General features: G+C 37.7%; 1 protein-coding gene across 3 annotated transcripts in view; it reads left to right on the top strand.

Moving 5' to 3' along the window:
- Positions 1–21,418, top strand: part of PDHX (pyruvate dehydrogenase complex component X) — a 72,649-nt gene extending 51,231 nt beyond the window's left edge. For 2 of the 3 annotated variants that reach the window (XM_060606330.3, XM_060606332.3), the window contains exons 8-12: positions 6,717–6,775; positions 10,137–10,295; positions 14,792–14,856; positions 17,991–18,197; positions 19,416–21,418. In XM_060606330.3, coding sequence (XP_060462313.1) covers positions 6,717–6,775; positions 10,137–10,295; positions 14,792–14,856; positions 17,991–18,197; positions 19,416–19,560 — 635 coding nt within the window. In that variant the 3' untranslated portion in view covers positions 19,561–21,418. Of the gene's footprint in view, positions 1–6,716; positions 6,776–10,136; positions 10,296–14,791; positions 14,857–17,990; positions 19,031–19,415 lie in introns of those variants that run through there. The other variant, XM_060606331.3, reaches the window with a different exon arrangement.
- The last annotated feature ends 538 nt before the right edge of the window (positions 21,419–21,956 follow it).

Genomic DNA, 21,956 nt, shown 5'->3' with positions numbered 1-21,956 from the left:
ATGAATTATTTTGGTTGATTTCCAGATGTTGAATAAACTTGTATTCCTTGTATAAAACTCATCAATCACTAATTTTCTTATATATTTCTTGATCCCATTTTCTAAAATTTTGCTAAGAATTGTTATACCTGTGCACATGAATAATACTACCCTGTGGTTTTCTTAAAGATGTTTGTTTTGTTTTTTTCTTGGGTTTGTTACCAGATCTCACAGAATAAATTAGGAAATGTTTCCTTCTCCTTTATTTTCTGAAAGGTTTGGGTAGAATTGATTTTATTTCCTTTTTAATTATTTGGTAGAATTCACCAATGAGACTGTCTGTCTAGGCCTTTGATTTTCTTTGTGGGAAGACTTAACTACAGATTCAGTTTTTAAAAATAGATGTATCGATTTCTTCTGGAATGAGCTTGAGTAGTTTGTGTCTTTCAAGGAATTTGTTTATGTCATCTAAGTGATAAAATTTTCAGTAGTCCCTCCTCATCCACGGGGAATACATTCCAGGACCCCCAGTGGATGCCTGCAACCATTGATGGCACCAAACCCTGTATATACTATGTTTTCTCCTGTGCATACATACCTATGATAAAGCTTAACTTAAAAATTAGACATAGAGATTAACAACAATCATAATAAAATAGAACACTGTAGTAGAATACTATAATAAAAGTTAAGCGAATGTGGTCTCTCTGTCTCTAAGTATCTTACTGTGCTGTACTCGCCCCTCTCGTTATGATGTGAGGTGATAACATGCCGACGTGGTGAGATGACGCACGGTGAATGATGTAGGCATTGGGACATAGTGTTAGGGTATTGATGACCCTCTGACAGTATGTCAGAAGGAGGATCATCTGCCTCTGGGCTGCTGTTGACTGTGGGTAACTGAAACTGTGAAAAGCAGAACTATGGATAAAGGGGTCGTTGACATAAAGTTGTTTATAATATTACCTTACTATATAGTACTTCTAACATTATATAATCTGAAGTGATGTTTCCATTTTCAGTGTTAGTAATTTGTGTCTTTTGACTTTCTTGATCAATCTGGCTGGGGATTTATAAATTTTATTGATCTCTTCAAACAGTCACCTAATTTCATACAATTTCTTCATTGTTTTTCTAATTTTCTTTTCATTGGTTTCTGCTCCCACCTTTATTCCTTTTTTTTTTCTGTTTGCTTTGGGTTTAATTTGCTCCTTAGTTTCCTAGTTTTCTAAGGTGAAAGCTGAGATCAATATCATATAATAAACCTTGATGCTAACATAAGCATATAATGCTTTTAAGGTCCCTTTCAGCAGTGCTTTAGATGAATTCCACAAAATTTGATGTGTTTTATTTTTCTTTCTATTCAAGATGTTTTCTAATTTTCCTTGTGATGTGTCTTTTGATCCATGAATCATTTGCAAGTGTAAATATAATTTCCAAATATTTAGGGCTTTTCAGCCTTTCTTTTATGATTTCTTGCTTAACTCCATTGTGCTTAGAGAACATGCTTTGTATGATGTAAATCTTAACTTTTGTTGAGATTTTAGAGTCGTAATATGGTCTATCTTGATGAATGTTTCATGTGTATTTGAAAAGAATGTGTGTTCTACCTCTGAGGAGTGTTCTATAAATGTCAGGTGAAGTTGGCTGGGAGTAGTGTTCATGTCTTCATATCCTTTCTGATTTCCTACGTGTTCTGTCCATTCTTGAAAGAAGAGTGTTGAGAATCCCTGGTTACGATTAGGATTTGTCTGTTTTCCCTTTGAGTACTGTTGGTATTATATCATCTTGAAGATGTGTTATTAGGCACAGAACACATTTAGGATTTTATGTGTTCCTGATGAATAGATGCGTCATGGAATGTCCCTGTTCATTCCTGGCGTAATATTTCTTACTCTGAAGCCTTCCTTATCTGATATTGATACAGTCAGTCCAAATTTCTTTGATTGATGTTTTTATATCTTTTTACTTCTAATATATCTGTCTTTGTATTTTTTAATTTTTAAAAAAATTTATTTTTTTTTTGAGGGAGAGAGACAGACAGAGCAATAGTGGGAGAGGGACAGAGAGAGGGAGACACAGAATCCGAAGCAGGCTCCAGGCTCTGAGCTGTCAGCACATGGGGCTGACATGGGGCTCGAACTCACAAACCGCGAGATCGGGACCTGAGCTGAAGTCAGACGCTTAACCGACTGAGCCACTGAGGTGTCCCTGTCTTTATATTTAAACTGACTTCTTGCAGACAGCAAATAATTTTCTTATTTTTTAATCTAATCCATACTCTGTCTTTTAATTAAGGTGTTTGGACCATTCACATTTAGTAATTTTGTCCTTTGTTTTTTCTTACCTTTTTTTTTTTTTTTTTTTTGGATTGGTTGCCCTTTAATTTTTTAATTCCATTTTATTTCTGTTTTACCTTTCTCTTTCTACGTGGTGGTTTCCTTAAGGTTTACAATATAATTCTTTAACTCATCACAGCCTACCTTCAAATTTGTATCACACCCCTTCATGTGTAACGTAAGAACTTTACAACAACATACTCGATTTTCTCCCTTCTATCCTTTGTGCCTTTGTTGTCATGTTTTATTACCACATGTGGTATAAGCACCAGCATATATGTCTGATAATGTTTTTGCTTTAGCAAATCAATTATGTTTAAAACATAAACTTTAGTTTTAAAAATGCGGGGAAAAAAGTCTTTTTGCATTTGCCCATTTTCTTTTTACCATTTTTTGGCCTTCATTTCTCTATGTAGATACAAAATGCTTGTCTGGTATTTACTTCCGGCTAAAGAATTTCCTTTAATGTGTCTTATAATATAGGTTGGCTGGCAATATATTCTCAGCTTTTATCTGAAAAAGTCTATTTCTCCTTCATGTATTTCCCTTTGTTTAATTATTAATTATGGCAAAATATGTGTAACATAAAATTTACCATCTTAAACATGTGTAAGTGCACAGCTTAGGGATAATAATCCTTTCACGTTGCTGTGCAATCACAGCAATTGATCCACAAAAGTCTTCATGGTGCAGAACTGAAATTCTATACCCACTAAAATGATAGCTTCCTATTTTCCTCTCCTCCCAGCCTTTGTCTAGCAGCCAGCGTTCTGCTTTCTGTCTCTATGGATTTGACTATTGTTAAGTACCTCGTATGAGTGGAATCATATAGGGCTTGTCTTTTTGTGACTGGCTTATTTCACTTAGTGTATTGTCTGAAGGTTCATCCATGTTGTAGTATGTGTCAGAATTTCCATCCTTTTTAAGACTGAATAATATTCTATTGTATGTATTTACCATGTTTTGTTTATTTATATGTCAGTGGACACTTGGGTTGCTTCCACCTTTTGACTTGTCAATAATGCTGCTATGAACAAGGGGGTATACATCGCTCTCTGTGTCCTTGCTTTCACATCTCTTGGGTCTATCCCAGAAGTATTGCTGGAACATATGGTAATTCTATTTGTAATATTTTGAGGAGCTGCCATGCTGTGTTCCATTGTGACTGTACCATTTTGCATTCCTATCAGGTGTGCCCAAGGGTTCCAGTTTCTCCACATCCTTGCCAACACTTGTTGGCAACCATCCTGATGGGTGTGTCTCCTTCGTTCTTGGTATTTCTGCTGGGTATAGAGTTTTGAGTAAAAAGATTTTTGGTTTCACTACTTGAAAGAAAGATCCCATTCCGTTATCTTCTGACTTTCCAAATATCTGCTGCCGTTCTTAATATCTCTGTTCCCCTCTATAATGATGTCTCCCCTCTGGCACTGTTGTCTTCAAGATTTTCTCCATTAGCAGTTTGATTATTATATGCTTTAGCGTTTTTTTTATACTGTATTTATCCTGCTGGGGTTTCCTCTCAGCTTCTTGGATTTGTGGTTTGTTGTCTTTCATTAATTTCAGAAAACTCCTAGCCATTATATTTCACTTATGTTCTGCTTCATGTGTTTTCTCTTTGGAACTCTGATTATAAATACTCAATTGTTTGAATTGTCTAAAGCTCTTAGATCCCCTATTCTCTCTTTTTTTTTTTTTTTTTTAATCTTTTTTTTTCCTCTTTGTGTTTCCATTTGGATAATTTTTGTTGATCTAGCTTCAATGTCACTGACTCTTTTCTTGGCTATGTCTAGTCTGTGAATCTTAACAAAAAAAAATCTTTATCTTTGATAGCATGTTTTTTTTCCCTGAGATGTCCGTTCGAATGCTGTTTTATAGTTTCCATCTGTCTGCTGATACCCCCTTTGTTCATGCGCATTGTCCCATACTTTGTCCTGTACTTTCCCATATTCCAACAGCGGTTAATCATTTTGTGTGCTCGTCCTTCCTCAGAGGGGAGCCATCACCCTTGACGTTCAGTTCACTTGTTTGCCTTGTAACCTTGGCTCCCTAATGGACTCAAGAAAAGTTGTGATTTTGTAACTTCTGCTTTTCTTCTGCTCTATTAGGGTGGGAAAAACATTCTCTTCTGGGTTTCTACATGTTAAGTGACAACAGAACTGATATTTCAATTTAGATACACACTTTGAAGAATTCATACAAAGACAGCCTGACAGCTTTTAAAAGTTCAAGGAAATAAATGGAAAGCTACTTCAAAGAAAATTCTCTGTATTCAAAAAGTTAACCCTGGAATCTCTCTTTATAGATATTAAGTGTACTTGCTTAGTCATGATATAGAGATCATAAGGGGAATAATTTTCCTTGTTTCTTCCTTTCATGAGGCAGGAAACAGTACTATTTCAGTGGAGGGATGGATTAGTCTAGTATCTTTTCATGGTCCCAGGTTTGGTATGTCTTTGCAATTAGGATTTTCGGGGAGGAGGGGCTCTTAGAGCCCACATTATTTATCTCCAGTCCTCTTTCTTGTATAGTTATAATATAGTATTCTATAAGCCTGTCTGCACTGTTTTGTAATGATAGGCAAATGAAAATGTTTGATATTCCCTCACAAACTATTTCTTATTCTTCTCAGTCAATGTCACCAACAGTCTCCTTTCTATATATTTGAAAATTTCCGTAATAAAGAGTTAAAAATAAAATAACTTGAAAAAATCTCCTTTGCACTTTTTTGGTTTTCAGTGCCTAAGAGAAATGTCATGTGAGAAATTGGACATATAATAAGCCTGAAGCTCCTGATGCATGGGGATTAGAGGTAGCATTTGAAGGAATCATCAGCATATGAATGGTATGAAAGTCATGGAACAGGAAGTTCTTGCCTGGGAAGATTCCACCTTTGAAAGGAAGGGATAGAAAATGAGTAAGTGGTAAAGAGTGGAAGAAAACAATGGAGAGTATAGTGACACAGGAGCCAGTAAGAGACAGTGTTTTGAGGTGAAGAAAGTGATCAACTCAAGAGTACTAAATGTTGGAGTACGATGAGGGCAGAGAATTTAGGTGAGCACTGTGGACTCAGGCAGTAGATTGGGAATCATCAGCCGGTGGATAGTTCAGGAAGTCTTCACTGTGGATACCTATGGATAGTAGATAAAGTGAGAAGGAGGTTGAGGGAGCCATGAAGAGTAAGCATAATGAGTTCCTAATATCTGTCCACATAGTGGAATTTATGTAGACCAAGTCTTTTATATGTGGCTATCATTAAAATTCTCTAAGCACTGGAAATCCACTCACATTTCTACTCATAAAGAGGTTTAAAACAAGCAAACAAAAATATGTCTCTGGAAATCTGAATTAAAAGAGCAATGATTTGGATGAGCAGGTGACTCTTACCATGACAGTTTGGCAGTATTTGGGTTTATGGTAATTCATCTAGTGTCTTTCTGAAATCTCCAGCATGCCTTGGGAATGAGCTATTGTTCATATACAATTCCATGATACTATAGTAACGGGATTTGTTTATCTTGCCACATACCATTGACGAGATCTTTATCTTAAACGCTTTGTCTAGAAGCCATTGCAATAGAGAATCAAGTGTAGTTTACATTTTTCAATACTTTCCTACCCTCCTGGAAAAGCAAAAGTATAAATCAAATGCTTAAGTTATGATCAGCTCTGTGGGAAGGGAGGGGACCTCAGCTTTACCTTGAAATCATTATGTATACTGGAAGGAAATTGATTTAATGGAATCACCATAAAACTAGACAGAAAACTTCATTTTGTTCGTTGCACCAGGACCTGTGCCAACATTGCTTCATCTTTGGCCTTTGCTATATCCTGTTTTGTTAAGTTAAAAAGCAGCTCATTGGTCTTAAATTTTTTCGGTGTCCACTCCATTAGTAAGAAATTTCTTTCTAGATGGATGGATGGATGGATGGATGGATGGATAGATAGATAGATATAGATATATTTAAAGTGTGTTACCACTGTTCTAGTATAATCAATATATTATAAAGCTCATGCAGAATGAAGACATTTGAAAAGGATAAGAGAAAAAAATGAATCATCTGAATCTATACAGGGAGACCATTTGTGTTTTTAGAGACGTAGGAGTTGGTTCTTTCTAATTATGGTTATAATGTATCCTTCAAGTTCTTGTATATGATATCTAAGCTTTAAAAGAATTATAATCGAGTTCCAGAAGTAATTGTCTACATGTATGGCTAATATTATTTATCCAGGGCCTCATATAAGTTTTTCTAATCAGGGAAATTTTGCTAAGCGAATAAACAAAAACTTAACAATATTTTTCATTATGGTTTGTTAATGAATAAGTTTGCAATCATAATGGTCAATGTTAAAGTTTCATTATGAACCCTAATTTTGATATGCTTCTTTTTCTTTCAGATGACATTAAAGTATCAGTAAACGATTTTATCATCAAGGCAGCAGCTGTTACCCTTAAAGTAAGTAGCAGACCCCAAATAATTTTGGCTTCTTTTAGTCTCATGTTGGGGCGGCTGGGTGGCTCAGTCGGTTGTGCGTCCGACTTTGGCTCAGGTCATGATCTCATGGCTTCTGAGTTTGAGCCCCGTGTCGGGCTCTGTGCTGACAGCTCGGAGCCTGGAGCCTGCTTCAGATTAGAAGTGTTTCTCTCTGTCTCTGTCTCTGTCTCTGTCTCTCTCTCTCTCTCTCTCTGCCTCTCCTCAGTCGTGCTCTTTCTGTCTCTCAAAAATTAATAAACATTAAAAAAAAATTTTAAATAGTCTCATGTCTTGGGATTTTTATATGATAAGTGGAACTCTGATTTTTAAGTCCCCAAAATTTTATAACGTTATTGCTAAAAATATATCATGTAGTCTTACCCCCTCAGTAATACAAATGAAACTGAGAATCAGTGGGGCTTACGACTAATTATAGCGGAACAGAGACCATTCAGCAAATACTAATTGGTCCCCGGTGTTGTGCTGAGTACTTTGTAGGCATTAGAGGTACAATAGTGAACGAACGCCTACATGTTTTCTGCTCTCCTGGGGCTTACACTCTGGATGGAAGAGACCGGTATTTGTCAGATAGTGAAAGTATTGAGGAGCAAGAGAAAGCGGAGTAGGGGTGTCATTGTGCACAGTTAGGCAAGGAAGGCCTCTCTGGCAAGGTGATAACTGAGCCAAGGCCCAAAAAAGAGGGCGTGAGCCACAGACACACCTGGTAGAAGAGTGCTCCAGGCAGAGGGAACTACGGACACAACGGCTGGGAGGGGCGAGTGCTGCCTTTCAGACATGGCCCCAGGGACAAAGTGTGCCTCAGAGAGAGAAGGTAGGAGATGAGATTGGACAGATGATATTAAAAGAGGGAATGTGGAGAGGGCCCTGAAGTAGGTGAAGCCTTGGTGGCCATGGAAAGGACTAGGGATTTTATTATGAAGGGGAAGGAAGCCTTTGGAGGGGATTGAGAGAGGACTGACGGTCTACTTCACCTTTACAAAGAAAAAGGAGTGACTGTTCTGGTGGTTTGAGGAATGCAGCCCGTAGAGAGGCCAGGGGGCAGCAGTGCTCTCCTGGGAGGCTGTGGACCCTGACAGTGGTGTGGACTCAGGGGGCAGCTTGGAGGGTGGCTAGGGTGAAGGTGAGATTTTGGATACGTTTCAAAGTAGAGCCAACAAAATTTACTGATGGATTGGATGTGGGGTGTGAGAGAAAGGACAAGGCCTTTGGCCCAAGCATTGGGAGGAATGGAGCTTTCCACGTGCAGAGATTGGGAATGTGAGAGAGGAGCAGGTTCGAGGTAGGAGTTCTAGAGTTGGATTTGGACGTAACTCAGTTCGAGAAGCCAAATGGTGTCCCATTGGAGGGGCCAGGAAGGCAGGTGAGCGGTGGGGTGTCTGGCTGGACACGTAGATTGGAAACCCAGGCTTCCTGCCTTCCTGCTCTGCACCATTTTCCGTCCTGCCTTTCTTTCTATAACCAGGCTATTTTTCTGGATCACTGCGTATTAAGTGCTATCTTTAAAGTATGCTTATAAGGAATTTGTTTTTATTTCTTGGACAATACAGTAATGGAGAATTTTAAAGTCATGCCTTTTCTTAGCCATTCGTATCTAAGGGTTCATATGCTTTTGTGTTTTGACCAAATAATATTTTGAATTGTATTAGTGATTTTCTAATTATGAATCATTCTTGCCCTCCTTAAGTGAATCTCCAGTGGTCATTACATTTCATTTCATAATTTTGTATTAGGAATCATGATTGTAATTTAAATTTTGTGCTAGTTTTATCAGGTTTTTTTTAAATCGGTGGTTTCTTAAAATGAATTTGGATCCTTTTTCTCTTTCCTTTCTCTGTACTTTTTTCTTTATTATAAAGATTTTTATTTCTTGAAGTTTATAGAATTCACCAATAAAAATATCTCAGCCTAGTTCTGTTTTGAGGAGGTAGACTTGATGACTTTCTCATTTTCCCCCATAATTATTGAGCTGTTTAATTTTCAGCTTTTTCTTGAATCACTTTTGGAAACTTCTATATTCCCAGAAAATCACTCATTTCATCTGGATTCCCAAACTTAACTAGCCTAATGTTATTTAAATCTGTTTCTTCTAATATCGTAATGTCCTCAAGGCTGGCATTATTCTAGACCCTGTCTCACTGTTATTAATGTATATTTGTGTGCTCAGTCTTTTATATTGTTTATGTATTCCTTCCGTCATTTCCTTAGCTGCAGAGTAGAATTAGATTAGACTTTGGTTGAAAATATTTTATTAGAAAATGTGAAATAATGATTATAAATACGAATAAGAAAGTTTAAGGGTATGAATTTTCCTTTGCCTACAACTGAGACCATGTCCCCTGGGCTTTTGTTGCATGGCTGCGTAATTACACTTCTTTTGCCAGATATTCCTTACTTGGGAGGGGCTTTTCTTCCCCCTCTTTTACTTTAGCGTCCTCTGTAAGAATTTAAAATCTTCGGGGGTTTTGCGACTTCGCCGTGTCTGCTTTTGACAAATGAGCTTTGATGACTTCGAATGAACAAGCAGCAGGAGTGAACATAACAGGCCGGGGAGGAGCACAGTGGGAAAGGCCTCTTCGGGGAGGGCTCAGAAGTACACTTAGGTAGGCTGTTACCCAAGTGAAGAGTGGGAAGAGAAATTCGTCTGTGTTTGCTGTTTTTCACCATCACTTTCTCCGATACTTGGCAACAGTGTCAGTATACAGGGCTCCAGGCGTTTAGCCATTTCCTCTGCTCTTTTCGTCTTCTGTGTAGTTGTATGTATATTAAACACATGCATGCTCATACACAGTACCTGTCATATGTTGGTGAAGCCTGGGAAATCTCTCTTAAATACAGAAGTCACTTATTAGGGGCCGGATGATATCCGCCAGGGCTGCGCTAGATAATTGCGCCGTCTACATGCCTCAGGAATTATGTGGCTGAATGTTGCTACCCGCTCCCCTCCCTTCTTCTCTTCTCCTTAAGGCCATGTTGATCACTGTATGAGGCAGGAAGTATGGCAAATGTTAAATGCTTTTTAGTAATCAGATTTAACAAAGGGAGACCTTTTTTTAGCCATGATTTAGTATACAGCGATCAAAACAGGTCCATCAGTGTTTCCTGAAGCTTGCTTCAAAAAAGATGGTATGTTTATTCTTCCCAAACAAAGATGACATTTAACACTGAGATCCAAATCATTGTTTCAAACCAGATCTTCATTTGTTTGCTCTGTCCACCTATATTCACTTTCAAAAATGCAGAATAATTTTAGTTATTTTTCTGTAACCGCCTTGCTCTAAAGCTGCTTCTTTAGTGACATGTTTTTTCTATTTCTGTTTCATAGCAAATGCCAGATGTTAATGTAAGCTGGGATGGAGAGGGCCCAAAGCAACTGCCCTTTATTGACATTTCAGTGGCTGTGGCAACAGATAAAGGTTTAATTACGCCAATCATAAAAGATGCTGCCGCTAAGGGTATACGGGAAATTGCTGACTCTGTAAAGGTATGTCTTAGGAAATCCTGTGCTTTCAAAATGTTAGTATTTACTCTCTGGTAAAGTCTTGACATGATCTAGTCACACTGTAATAGAGATATTTATGTATTAGTATTTTCAAGTGATTGTCAATTGTGTATGAAAGTTTTTAAGGTTTTATCTAGGTAGGAACCATTTTAAGAAAATTTAATATTCAAAAATTCAGAAATAACATACAGATAGATTAGGGTCTACTGTATTCAAGTTACAGGTGAATGCTTTATTTCCCAAAGTCTAGAATTCCACTCTAAAGATGATATTTTAGATAGTTTTAAAGTTAAAGCTGAAACTGTATTTCTGTGAAGGTGGTGAGTAGATCTCACTGTTCACAGTGTTTTATTCTTCAAAACTAATTTTATTCATTTCCTCTCTACAATTGAGACCACTAAAAGCCCTTCATTTTCCAGAAGCAAAAGTACTGGATTTTTCCTGAGTTTCTTTAAAAGCAGTTTTTCTAGCTCCAATATGGAGGAGTGTGATTTCCCCCAGAATATCCCATTGAACAGCGTGGGAACACGGGCAATAGATTGGCTCTGACAGCCTGTATAATTTCCAGAGGTATTTTTTGACGGAAGTGTCACCTCTCTTACAGCGTTAGAATTGAACATTTCAGACTCATTTAGATAAATGATTCTTCTCTTTTTTTTATTTACCAAGATCAGTTGTATATACATAGTGGATGAGCAAGTATACTTTTAAAAGTAGAAGATAAGATTTCTTTGGGGAGCTGACAGTATACACGTCGTAGATGTACTTGCCCAAGATACACGAACGCAAGTTAATCTGCTTTTAAAAGCATACTCTTAGAATCTTCGAGTTAGATACAGTTAATGCTGGCCTTAGTGGAATGGACATTGTTAGCTCTTTCTTTGCTCCTCTTTGAAAAGATTAGCAGAATGTGTTTTTATAGATAAAAATGTAACTGTTTTTCTTAATTGAGTGGTGACTTAGTTCGACCAATTCAGAAGTCAAAGTAAGATACGTTGGTTTACTAAGATAGTTGTGTGCCTTTTAGTCATCAAAAGTTTTCAACAACAATGAGAATACATGTATTATTAGTGTTCTTGTGAAATTCAAATGAGGTTAAATTTCACTGTAAAGTTAGAATTTTCTTACGTATTTTTATATCTCTTATTTTTAATATTTATGTATTTCTTATATATTAAATTTTTAAAATTAAGCATTATAGGAAAGTCTCTTTGCTTTTGACCAATTTACTAATTTTACTATGATAATACATGTTCTTAGATTAGCAGTGTTAGCGTTCCCATTTTCTTATATCCTGAAAGAAGCTAAGTTGAGGTGTAAGGAAGCAGTGTGAGCAGCCTCTCCGCAATGGGAAGGGCAGCCTTGACCCTTTGGAATGTTCTAGGGCCTCTGTGACAGTCCTTGAGGTTTTCCTGTAATTCCTGGCAACCCTTAAGTTTCAGTGTGCGCTGGCTGCTCCTCTATGCTTCTTATTCTCCCTGCTTCTCTCTCCCACCCTCTCCCACCCCCTCCCACTCCCTCCCACTCCCTCCCACCCCCTCCCACCCCCTCCCACTCCCTCCCACTCCCTCCCACTCCCTCCCACCCTCTCCCACCCTCTCCCACCCTCTCCCACCCTCTCCCACCCTCTCCCACCCTGCCGCCTGTGACCAACACTCCACTCTCTCTTCTTAGCATGTGTGAGACACCAGGCTAAGCACTGTATTTAATCAGCCCCGTATCTTAGTTGAAACTTTAATTCCCCCATTTTGAAATGGAGGAAATGGAGTTTTAGTGCCGTTAAGAAATCTGCCCACGGTGATGCATCTAGAAAGCAGTAGAGGTGAGGTTTTATTTAAATCGGGGCTTTTCTCAATTCACGAGCCATTTTCTTAGGGCTCCTGTGGCTTCCATTGCTGAAGTAGCTTCCTGACATTATCCTGTGTTATTGTGTTCCTGCAGTTGGTCATTCTCTGAGATCACCTCATTTCTTTATTTGTTGATCCTTCTCTGTTCCTTCCTGTGTGATGTTGACGGTCTTGCTCTTGCCATATATCCAATTCTAGAAGAAAGAGTGCATGGAGATAGTAGGTGCTCCGTGAATTTATTTGTTTAATTTTCGATAAGCTTGTATTGAAATGAACTTTTCAAGGAGTTTGCGGGTCTCTGGAGCTCCATCTGTGGACCAGGTTAATACCTGCACTAAGTTTTTACTTCTTGACCCTCACGAACCTTAAGGATGTCATTGTGTGGTGCTAAAGGCATGCCTTAGCTAAGTTCAAGTTTTTATTCCCTAAATAAAGTTATATAGTAACAAGCCTTAGATCCCAAGCTTCATTAGTTATAACATTTTAAAAGACAGAGGCAAAGTTTTCCTCGATGTACCCGGTATGTTTTTTAAATGAGTTAGTAAGGAATGTGACATATTTTAGAAATATTTCCTAAGTCATCTTGTATTACATCCTTTCGGCACGAGGCTTCAGGTAACATGTGTTTTGATTTTAAGTTTACATTGCCAGGAAATCCCAGTGAGAATTAGGAATTTGTAAAACCAGTGATGCTCCTCAGAATTATTCTTATGCCAGGCTTTTAGTGTTCATTGATAGGAGTATCCTGCTGATATGTTTACAGTCTATAGAGAGATGTTTTTTTTAAGTGTATTATGTGGGCTTGCAGTCCAGTTTTTAAAATGAACATGTGTTTTATTTGTTTTGGCCTAGTAATTCATCAGGATTGTTGTGATCATCTGCCTTTAAAGAACTGCCTTTCAATCAATCAATCAATCGATACCTTTCAAAGCTCATGATACATGTCTGTTTAAATCATGTGAACAGCTACATCGCTTAAGGCAGAAAAAACACATTTGGAGATTGTCCTATTTCTGATATTTCTGATAGTCCAAGGACCATGCAAGTCTAAGTTCATCTTTTCAGTATTCATTTTGGATCCAAGTAGTTTTGTAAATAACTGTATCCAACTAGTATTGATAAATATGTAGTCATCTCGGTTGTCAGTAAGTCACAGTGATATGTTGAGATCATTTTTAGACTTTTAAAGAATGTTTTATTTTTCAAAAATTAAATCATCGATGGTGACTATGTTAGCTCTATAGTACAGAAAATTTAGTAAGCCTCAGATTTATTTTACCTCCCCAGGTGACAGTGGCTTCATTTTTCTCTTTCTTCCCCTCCTGAATTAGTTCCTTATTAATTTTTCATACGTAATGACTCCACCTCCATTTCTTTGTCTTTAAAGCATTAAAACAAAAAATTAACACGAGGGTAGTCAATTGCAAGCGCAAGTCAAGGAATATTTAACTACTTCCTTTTTTTTAATGTTTATTTTGAGAGAAAGAAAAAGAAAGGGAGGGGCAGAGAGAGGGGGAGAGAGAGAATCCCAAACAGGTTTGTCTGTCAACACAGAGCCCGACAGAGGTCTCGAACCCACACACCTTGAGATCGTGACCTGAGCCAAAATCGAGAGTTGGATGCTCAGCCAGATTTAGCCATCCGGGCGCCCCTGAACTACTTTTCTTAACGTCATTCTCAGAGTGTCATCTGTCTTTTCCTCTGTCAGTTTTTAGAAATCAATTTTGCTGAGAGTGGTATGAAGTTAATATATTCTTACAGTCCTCGTGGCAGGTGTAAATTGGACTAGCTCATTCAGGAATTGCTTCAGCTGTAGATCGAGAACCCAAAAAATGTGTATGTCCTAGAGCTTTGTAATTGCACCTCTGAAGATTTTTATGAAGTAATTGAAACCAGTGGACCAAATTAAAACACTGGGGGCATGACTGAATTGTGGCAGATGTAGTCTTTAGAATGTTAAGCAGACATTTAAAAATCATTTATAAAGACTAACAACACAGAAGATGCTTATAATACTGAGAGTGAAATATACAATTCTGCTTTTTTTTTGCAGCTGTCTGAAGTGATAGATATGATGTGTATGTTTCAGTTTTATAAAAAAGAAGGAAACATTGAAAGATGAAAACTAATATGTTGGTTGTGTGATGGTTGTCATTAGACAAAATTTATTTAAAAGCTACTGGGTCGACAAGAGTGGTTTCTTCTAATACTTTGTCTCACAAAAAAATCTTTATAGGCAGAATAATTTCATTGTATCTATAGAAAACATGCTGCATAGTTATGGTATATGGGGTAATTCTAATACTGGAAGAATTTTTAAAGGGAAGTAAGTTTTGTAGAGTTTCAGTTCACATTTTTAGCTTCGTAGATGATCTGTGCTCTAACTTGTTCATTTTTGAATTGTGTTAGAGAAAATGACGTGTGTGTGTGTGTGTGTGTGTGTGTGTGTGTGTGTGTGTGTATGTGTGTATGTATGTATGTATGTGTGTGTGTGTATATATATATGTCTTATAGAGTCAGTGAGGGCACATCAGCGATGAGTGTGTACCCCAGACAAGTATTACAAGGGGCAAAATCAGCTGCATAACATGGTGCTGGTTGTCGTGCTCAACGTGTATTTTTCTTTCTCAGGCTCTATCAAAGAAAGCGAGAGATGGAAAACTGTTACCTGAAGAATACCAAGGCGGATCTTTTAGGTAAAATTTAAACTCTGAATTATCAGTAGCGTCAGACAGACGACTATGGGGTACCTGGGTGGCTCAGTCGGTTGGGCATTTGACTTCAGCTCAGGTCACAATCTCATAGTTTGTGGGTTCCAGCCCCGCGTCGGGCTCTGTGCTGACAGCTCGGAGCCTGAAGCCTGCTTAGGATTCTGTGTCTGCCTCTCTCTCTCTCTCTCTGCCCCTCCCCAACTTGCGCGCGCGCTCTGTCTCTTTCTCTCTCAAAAATAAATAAACATTAAAAAAATTAAAAACAAACAAGCAAAACCAGACGACCAGATCTAGAAGTCCGTCCTTTTCATCTATGTTCTGAAACACTTTTGTTTTACTCTAAGCGAAATATCGAGGCTGGTAGGAGCCTGCTAGTATTAGCTAGTTAACCTGTTCGTGTGCTCTCAGAATGACATGCAGGTTCTGAAGCTTTAAAAAAGTATATTTATAGGGGCACCTGAGTGGCTCAGTTGGTTAAGCGTCCAACTTTGGCCCAGGTCATGATCACACGGTAAGTGGGTTCAAGCCCCGCGTCGGGCTCTGTGCTGACAGCTCAGAGCCTGGAGCCTGCTTCGGATTCTGTGTCTCCCTCTCTCTCTGCTCCTCCCCTGCTCATGCTCTCTCTGTCTCTCAAAAATAAATAAACATTAAGAAATATATTATAAATATAATACATTTATAAACTTCTACTTTTGTTTTCTACTTGTGCTCTTTTATTTTAAGATACTTCAGGGGAAAATATTAACATTTGGATCCTTTAGGTATTATCAGCTCTGTTTTTAAGTGTCACCTTCATACAATGTATGTAGTACACTGAGTGTAGCGTGAATGTTTCAAAAAATGGAAGAACACAGGTTTCAGTGTAACCAACCAAAGCAAGTTATAGACTGTTACCAGCATCCCAGAAGCTTCCCTTTACCCCTTCCTAATTATCCCCCTGGCAAAGGTAACCACCTTTCCGAAAATTATCACCACGGATTTGTTTTGCTACCTTTGGTCTTTATGTAAACAATATATATCCCTTAGTGTCTGACTTCTTTCACTCAACATTAATGTCTGTGAGATTACCATGCTGCCATGTGAAGTAGTTATTTATTTTTGCAGTGTATAGTATTTTGTAGCATATCGTCTGAATACGCCAGTGTCTGCTTTTACTCTTGGGCATATGTTGTTGTTTACAGTTTGGTGCTGTTACCAATAACGGTGCCGTGAACATTCTCATTGGTGTCTTACGGTGAATATATTTGTTGTATAGACCTGAAAGTGGAACTCCTGAATTAAAAGCTTTGATGGATACTGCCAGTTTTCCAAAACAGTCATACAAATTTATACTTCCGGTAACAGCGCATGAGAATTCTCGTTGCTTCATATTCTCACCAACGCTTAGTAACATTAGGTTTTAAATTGTAACAATTCTTAAGGTATGTAGTGGTACTCTTTGGGGTCAGGCAAATTAATGCTATTGAATACTATTTGCATTATCTTTCAGCCTTTAGGGTATCTGGTAACTTACCAGATAAAGTACCTGTTGATATGTCCATTTTTAAAAATGGTATGTGGAAGGCTCTTAGCTCCAGATACACAGTTCTTTATAGGATACATATTATTTCACGTATCCTTTCCCACTGCATCCCTTGCCTTTGGAACTTTCTTCATGGATTTTTAATGAACACAAGTTGTGAATTTTAATGAAATTCTATTTTTTAGGGTTTTTTTTTTGTTTTTACAGCTTGTACTATTTGTTTTCTATTTAGAATTCTTGCCTCTCCCAGAATTATGAAGTTATTTTTCTATGTTATTTTCTAGAAGTTTTACAACTTTTCACATGTAGATCACAATCCATCTAAAATTGGATTTTGTATATGGTACGAAGATAAAGGTCAAGATTCTGTACCCCCCCCCCCCCCCATGGATATTAATTACATTGACCCAAGATCACCTATTGAAGAGCTGACTCCTTCTCCATAGCACTGAGAAAGTGACCATGTGTGTGTTTGGTCTGTTCTGTGTTGTCTCTTCAGTTGGCCTGTGTGTTCATCCCTCTTGCTCAGTATCACCAAGGTGTAACCTTTGATACCTGGTAAGGGAGGTCTTTAATTTTGTTCATCCTTAAAACTGTCTTTCTTGGCTCTTTATATTTGCAAATACATTTCAGAATCAACTTACCACTTTTCATATACAGACACATAGATGCAAACCTTGCTGGGGTTTTGATTGGGATTGCATTCAGTCTTTTAATCAGCGTGAGAAGAATTAACATCTTTACAGTATTGAATCTTCCAGGCAGTGGACATGGTATACACCGTTGTTTATTCAGTTCTTTGGTTTCATTCAGTTCTGTTTTATAATCTTCTACATGGAGGTCTTATTAGATGTATTTCTTTTATTTATTTTTTGCTACTGTTGTAAATGGTATTGTTTTTAAATTCCATTTTTAACTACAGCAACCTGTATATAGATATAAAATGAAGTTTTACATTGGCCTTTTTATCTGGTGACTTAGCTAAATTCACTTACGTATCCTACTATTTTATCTGTAGAGTCTTAGATTTTCTGTGTACACAGTCAATTCATCTATGAATAATGACTATTTTCTTGTTTTTTCTGGTTTTTTTTTTAAGTTTATTTTGAAAGAGAGAGAGTGTGTGAGTGAGTGAGGGGCAGAGAGAGAGGGAGAGAGAGAATCTCAAGGAGTCTCTATGCTGCCAGCACAGAGCCCAATGTGGGGCTCGATCCCGCACACCGTGAGCTCATGACCTGAGCTGAAACCAAGAGTCAGACGCTTAACTGACTGAGCCACCCAGGCGTCCCGTGACCGTTTTCTTTCTTTTTTCCAGTCCTTCTCGTACCTTATCGTTTCTTTTTCTTGTCATATTCTACTGCCGAGGTCTTCCAGTTCAATGCTGAATGAATGTTATATTAGACATACTATTTATATGTGTATCGGTACTTGTTTTTTGATACTGTTGCGAATGGTATGTTTGTCTTTGTCTTTGGTCTTTGGATAACTTGGTATTAGGTTCTGTATCAGTTTTTTAGTGAAGGAAAAACGTAGGCTTCCGGGAAAGTGTTCTTTGACTGAGGACGTGCCACGTTCAGAGTGTTCTGTTTTCCCCTAGTATTTCCAACTTGGGCATGTTTGGCATCGACGAGTTTACTGCAGTGATCAACCCTCCTCAGGCCTGCATTCTGGCCGTCGGGAGATTCCGGCCTGTGCTCAAGCTCACGCGGGACGAAGAGGGGAATGCCCAACTGCAGCGGCACCAGCTCATAACGGTCACCATGTCAAGTGACAGCCGGGTGGTGGACGACGAACTGGCTACCAGGTTTCTTGAAAGTTTTAAAGCAAACCTGGAGAACCCCATCCGACTGGCCTAGCCCTCCAACATGAGAAGTTGGTCTCTGGCTTAGTTAGTTGAGTAGCTGGTACTAGAACCTACGCTGTAAGAAAGCAATTAGGTATACAAGCGCGAAGTGGATGAGTTGTTTATTTATTTAGGGTGAACGAGTTTGTCCTCCGAGTTGTCCTCATTTTCAGCTTGAGTTTAATGTTACAGAAATAAATAACAACCCGTAACTAGTAAAAGAAAGAGAACATTTGGTTCGTCAGATTCATTTTTAACCTCTGGTGCTGTTCTAAAGTGAAATGTAAATTAAATTGTTTGGCTCATGTGAGCATTTTAGACTATTTGAGAATGTATGATAAATTGTAAAATGGGAAAAATTGTTAGAACTAATTATGTCGAAATTAGAAGTGAGCGTCAAAGAGAAGCCCGTTAATTTAAGCAGTGGGACCTCACTTTTCATAAGCACTGCTCTAGATATACTTGAACAATTTAATATGTACAGAAGTGTATTCTGGATAATAGTAAGTAAATAAGGATCACATTGTATTAGGGGTTGTGGCAACATTATTGAATTTTTTATGTATATAAAGCCATAGGTTTTAGAGTGGTTTCTATCAGTCTTATTTTTCACTTCAATGACACTGTGAACTTATAAAGAGGAAGAATTAAAAAGTCAAAAATAAAAGAGAGAGACCAAAACATTTGTTTCAGTAATAAACTATAGTTAAAATATCTAAACTTTCTGAAATAAACTGCTCACCTTCATATTAAGTTGGAATATATTAAAATAAATTATGCTATTTCCTACCAAACATTTTGAATTAGTGTTAACTTAAACACAAAATGTTGGTTTTTTAGTGCATTTGAATCAAGTTTGTTTTGTGCAATAAAATGTGAGAAAATACAAAAAAGCTTCTATTGTATTTTAAATGTCAGGACACAGAAGTTTAGCAAATCCTTGAAGTTGGTTAGTAGTTTGCCTGGGACAGCTTATAAGGAAGTCTGCAAGAGGAAAGGAAGAATTTAAACTTGATCTAACATTAGGAAAACAACGGATGTGGAATGTAAAACTTTGAAAGAGAGTAGAAGGGAAATTTTATGAAGTAGGCAGGAACTCTCCTTTTTATTCCATCAATAGTATGAACTTTTCACTAATTATTGTAAAAGTTAGAAGAGCCTGTTTCTCTCTTTTAACAGCTTTACCACGATCGGCACGTCAACTGGCCTGAAATTGGGTGCTGATTTAAATACCCAGTCACAGAAAGGCTTGTGTTGGTGTCTGCTACCCGGAATCCCCAGAAAGCAGACCACGTGGTTTGACAGCACACTGCCTACGCTCTAACCGAAGAGCTTCTAAAACCATTGGAGCCCCAGTATATCAGCTGTTAAGAATATGCTTAATCCAATTACTCTTTACAAACTGTGTTTTTCAAAGCAGTCTTAAAAACCTTTGTCATATTAACAGTTACACTAAAAATTGTCCCCAAATGCTCTTTTCAAAGTACCTCTTGCAAGTTGTTACTCTCAGTTTTAACTGAAATTATTTGTTTTCTCTTAATTTTTATATCTGAGGAATAGAACTTGAGACAGCCATAAGCACTGGCGTGGAGCTCTGTTTTCCATAGACGGACATGCGTACATGGTAATGCACCTGTTTCCCCGGCAGGGAGCTGGGCGCTCGTAGCCACCACTGCCTGCCTTGGAAAGTCGGGAACTGCACAGCAGAAATACCGTGTACGCTTGAGGCATTTTGATTTTTCATGGGTTCACCTCGCAGCTTTTGGTACAAATTCATTCCGACTAGAAGCGTTTTCTCTCTTACACTGATTATGTAAGGAAATTGTCCGTAGCACTGATCTGAGTAACGCGGTTTGGGTTATTCTAGAGAATGAGCTCTAGAGAATGCTGTTTGGGCAGGCTCCGTCCTCCAGTTTTTATAGATACATATATATATATGTGTGTGTGTGTGTGTGTGTGTATGTGTATATATATATATATATATATATATGTATATATGTTTATTTCTTTTTATATGTATTATTTATATCTTATTGTATGTGTGTAATAGATACTCGTTTTTGTAGTACTGAGAGGTATCACACTGAGAGGATATAAAAATTAAATTTGATATCTGCTCATCTTTTTCCTCATTTAAACAGGGAAAATGAGTAAAATGTTGGGAAGACTTCTAAGGAAAAGGCAGCACACATTTCTTTTAACACTTGGGCATGAAAAGAAATATCAATGACTGTTTATAAGTCAAATGGCCCTGCTTCTCCCCTTGCAATTTCCAGGTGACCCTTACAGAGTTTGTTCACTATTTTGTGGCGTCAATATATTGCTGGCCCACCTCCTTTGTCTGCAACAATACTAAGCGATTTATATGTGTTAGTGCAGCTATCTTATGTGTAATGTCAAATGGAACTTTTATTTTTAGATTTTTTTTTTCTTCTTCTTTGCGTTTCGGATTTAATTTCATGCTAAATCGTATAGGCCAGCCATTCAGACATTCTGTTAAAAGCAAGCCTAGTTTTCTAACCTTTTAATTGAAAGATAGGGGGTGCTGTGAGTTAATGGATTATATTTAGAGTGTGGAAGAAAAAGTAAAATGGCATTTAGATCTTCGTGTTCAAGGGAAACGTAGCCTCATCACACAACTGCATCATGACGGACTTCGTCTCAGGTGATGTGAAGAAGTAAAAGAACCAAATATGTTGCAGGTAACAACTGTTAATTTAGATACGGCCTTATTCATGAGAAACTTCTGTTGATTTTTCAGTCACCAGAAGTAATGGCGTAGAATTGCTGTAAGGTTAGGCTGGCCATGATATGCAAGGCAGGTCAAAATGAGGAGAGGACAGCAGTCGGCAGGAACCATCTGGAAGCTTTTGCCTTAACGAAAGAGTGAGTTAACTAGACTCTGCACTAGGTCAGGGGACGTTAAAGAAGGGGGGAGGTGAAGAATAGTGTACATGTTAATTTGTTGCGGTGTATTACAAATATTCGGAGTGGGCGTGTGCAGTCAGATGATGCAGCAACAGTAATGTAATTTCCCGGTCCAAAACACAGTCCTCCTCGGCCCACATCACCGGCATCCAAAAAATTAAGTCATGTACAGCAAATGATATATTTCAGAAGACATTTAAGCTTTCTGTAAATGGAAAAAGCAGCAGTCTTCCAATAAAATAATGTTAAATAGTTTTGTGGACTTTTAAATTTTACTTCCTAGTGTTTCCATTGGTTGCAGCAGATGGGGACAGGTGCTGGGTTGGAGGAAAGGTGTGGTTTGTCTAGACTTGTAATATTGAATGAAATTATAAGGCATAAAGATGTGTTTGGAAAAATGATTAGCCTCTGTTAGTAGCAGTCTTTTATTTTTTTGATCTATGAAAAGCTTACCTTCACATTTTATCACTCATCTGTATTTTTTGCAACAAGTTCGAGCAGCCTTTTCTTCCTAGGAAAGCGGATACTTTTAAACCTCTCACCTAACCTCTACTGCACATGATAGATACAATGAAAGGAAACGGGCTTTTATTCAAAGTTGAGAAATTATTCACAAAATCATTAATTAGTCATGATTTGCCTTTATTCACACCAAAAACGATTTATGTTTTCTGAAATTCCTTCGGTTGTGAAATTCTTTATTACCCCATCACTTAAAAATAGATCTTTTAAAGATGAGGCTGTTGTGATCAAATGAGATATTCTATTAGTCAAGCACTTGATAAAGCATAA

This window comes from Panthera onca, chromosome D1 (genome assembly GCF_046562875.1).
Source record: "Panthera onca isolate mPanOnc1 chromosome D1, mPanOnc1 haplotype 2, whole genome shotgun sequence".
NCBI lineage: Eukaryota > Metazoa > Chordata > Mammalia > Carnivora > Felidae > Panthera > Panthera onca.
The sequence above is the reverse complement of the archived record's forward strand: the minus strand, read 5'-3'. Positions and strand labels throughout refer to the sequence as shown.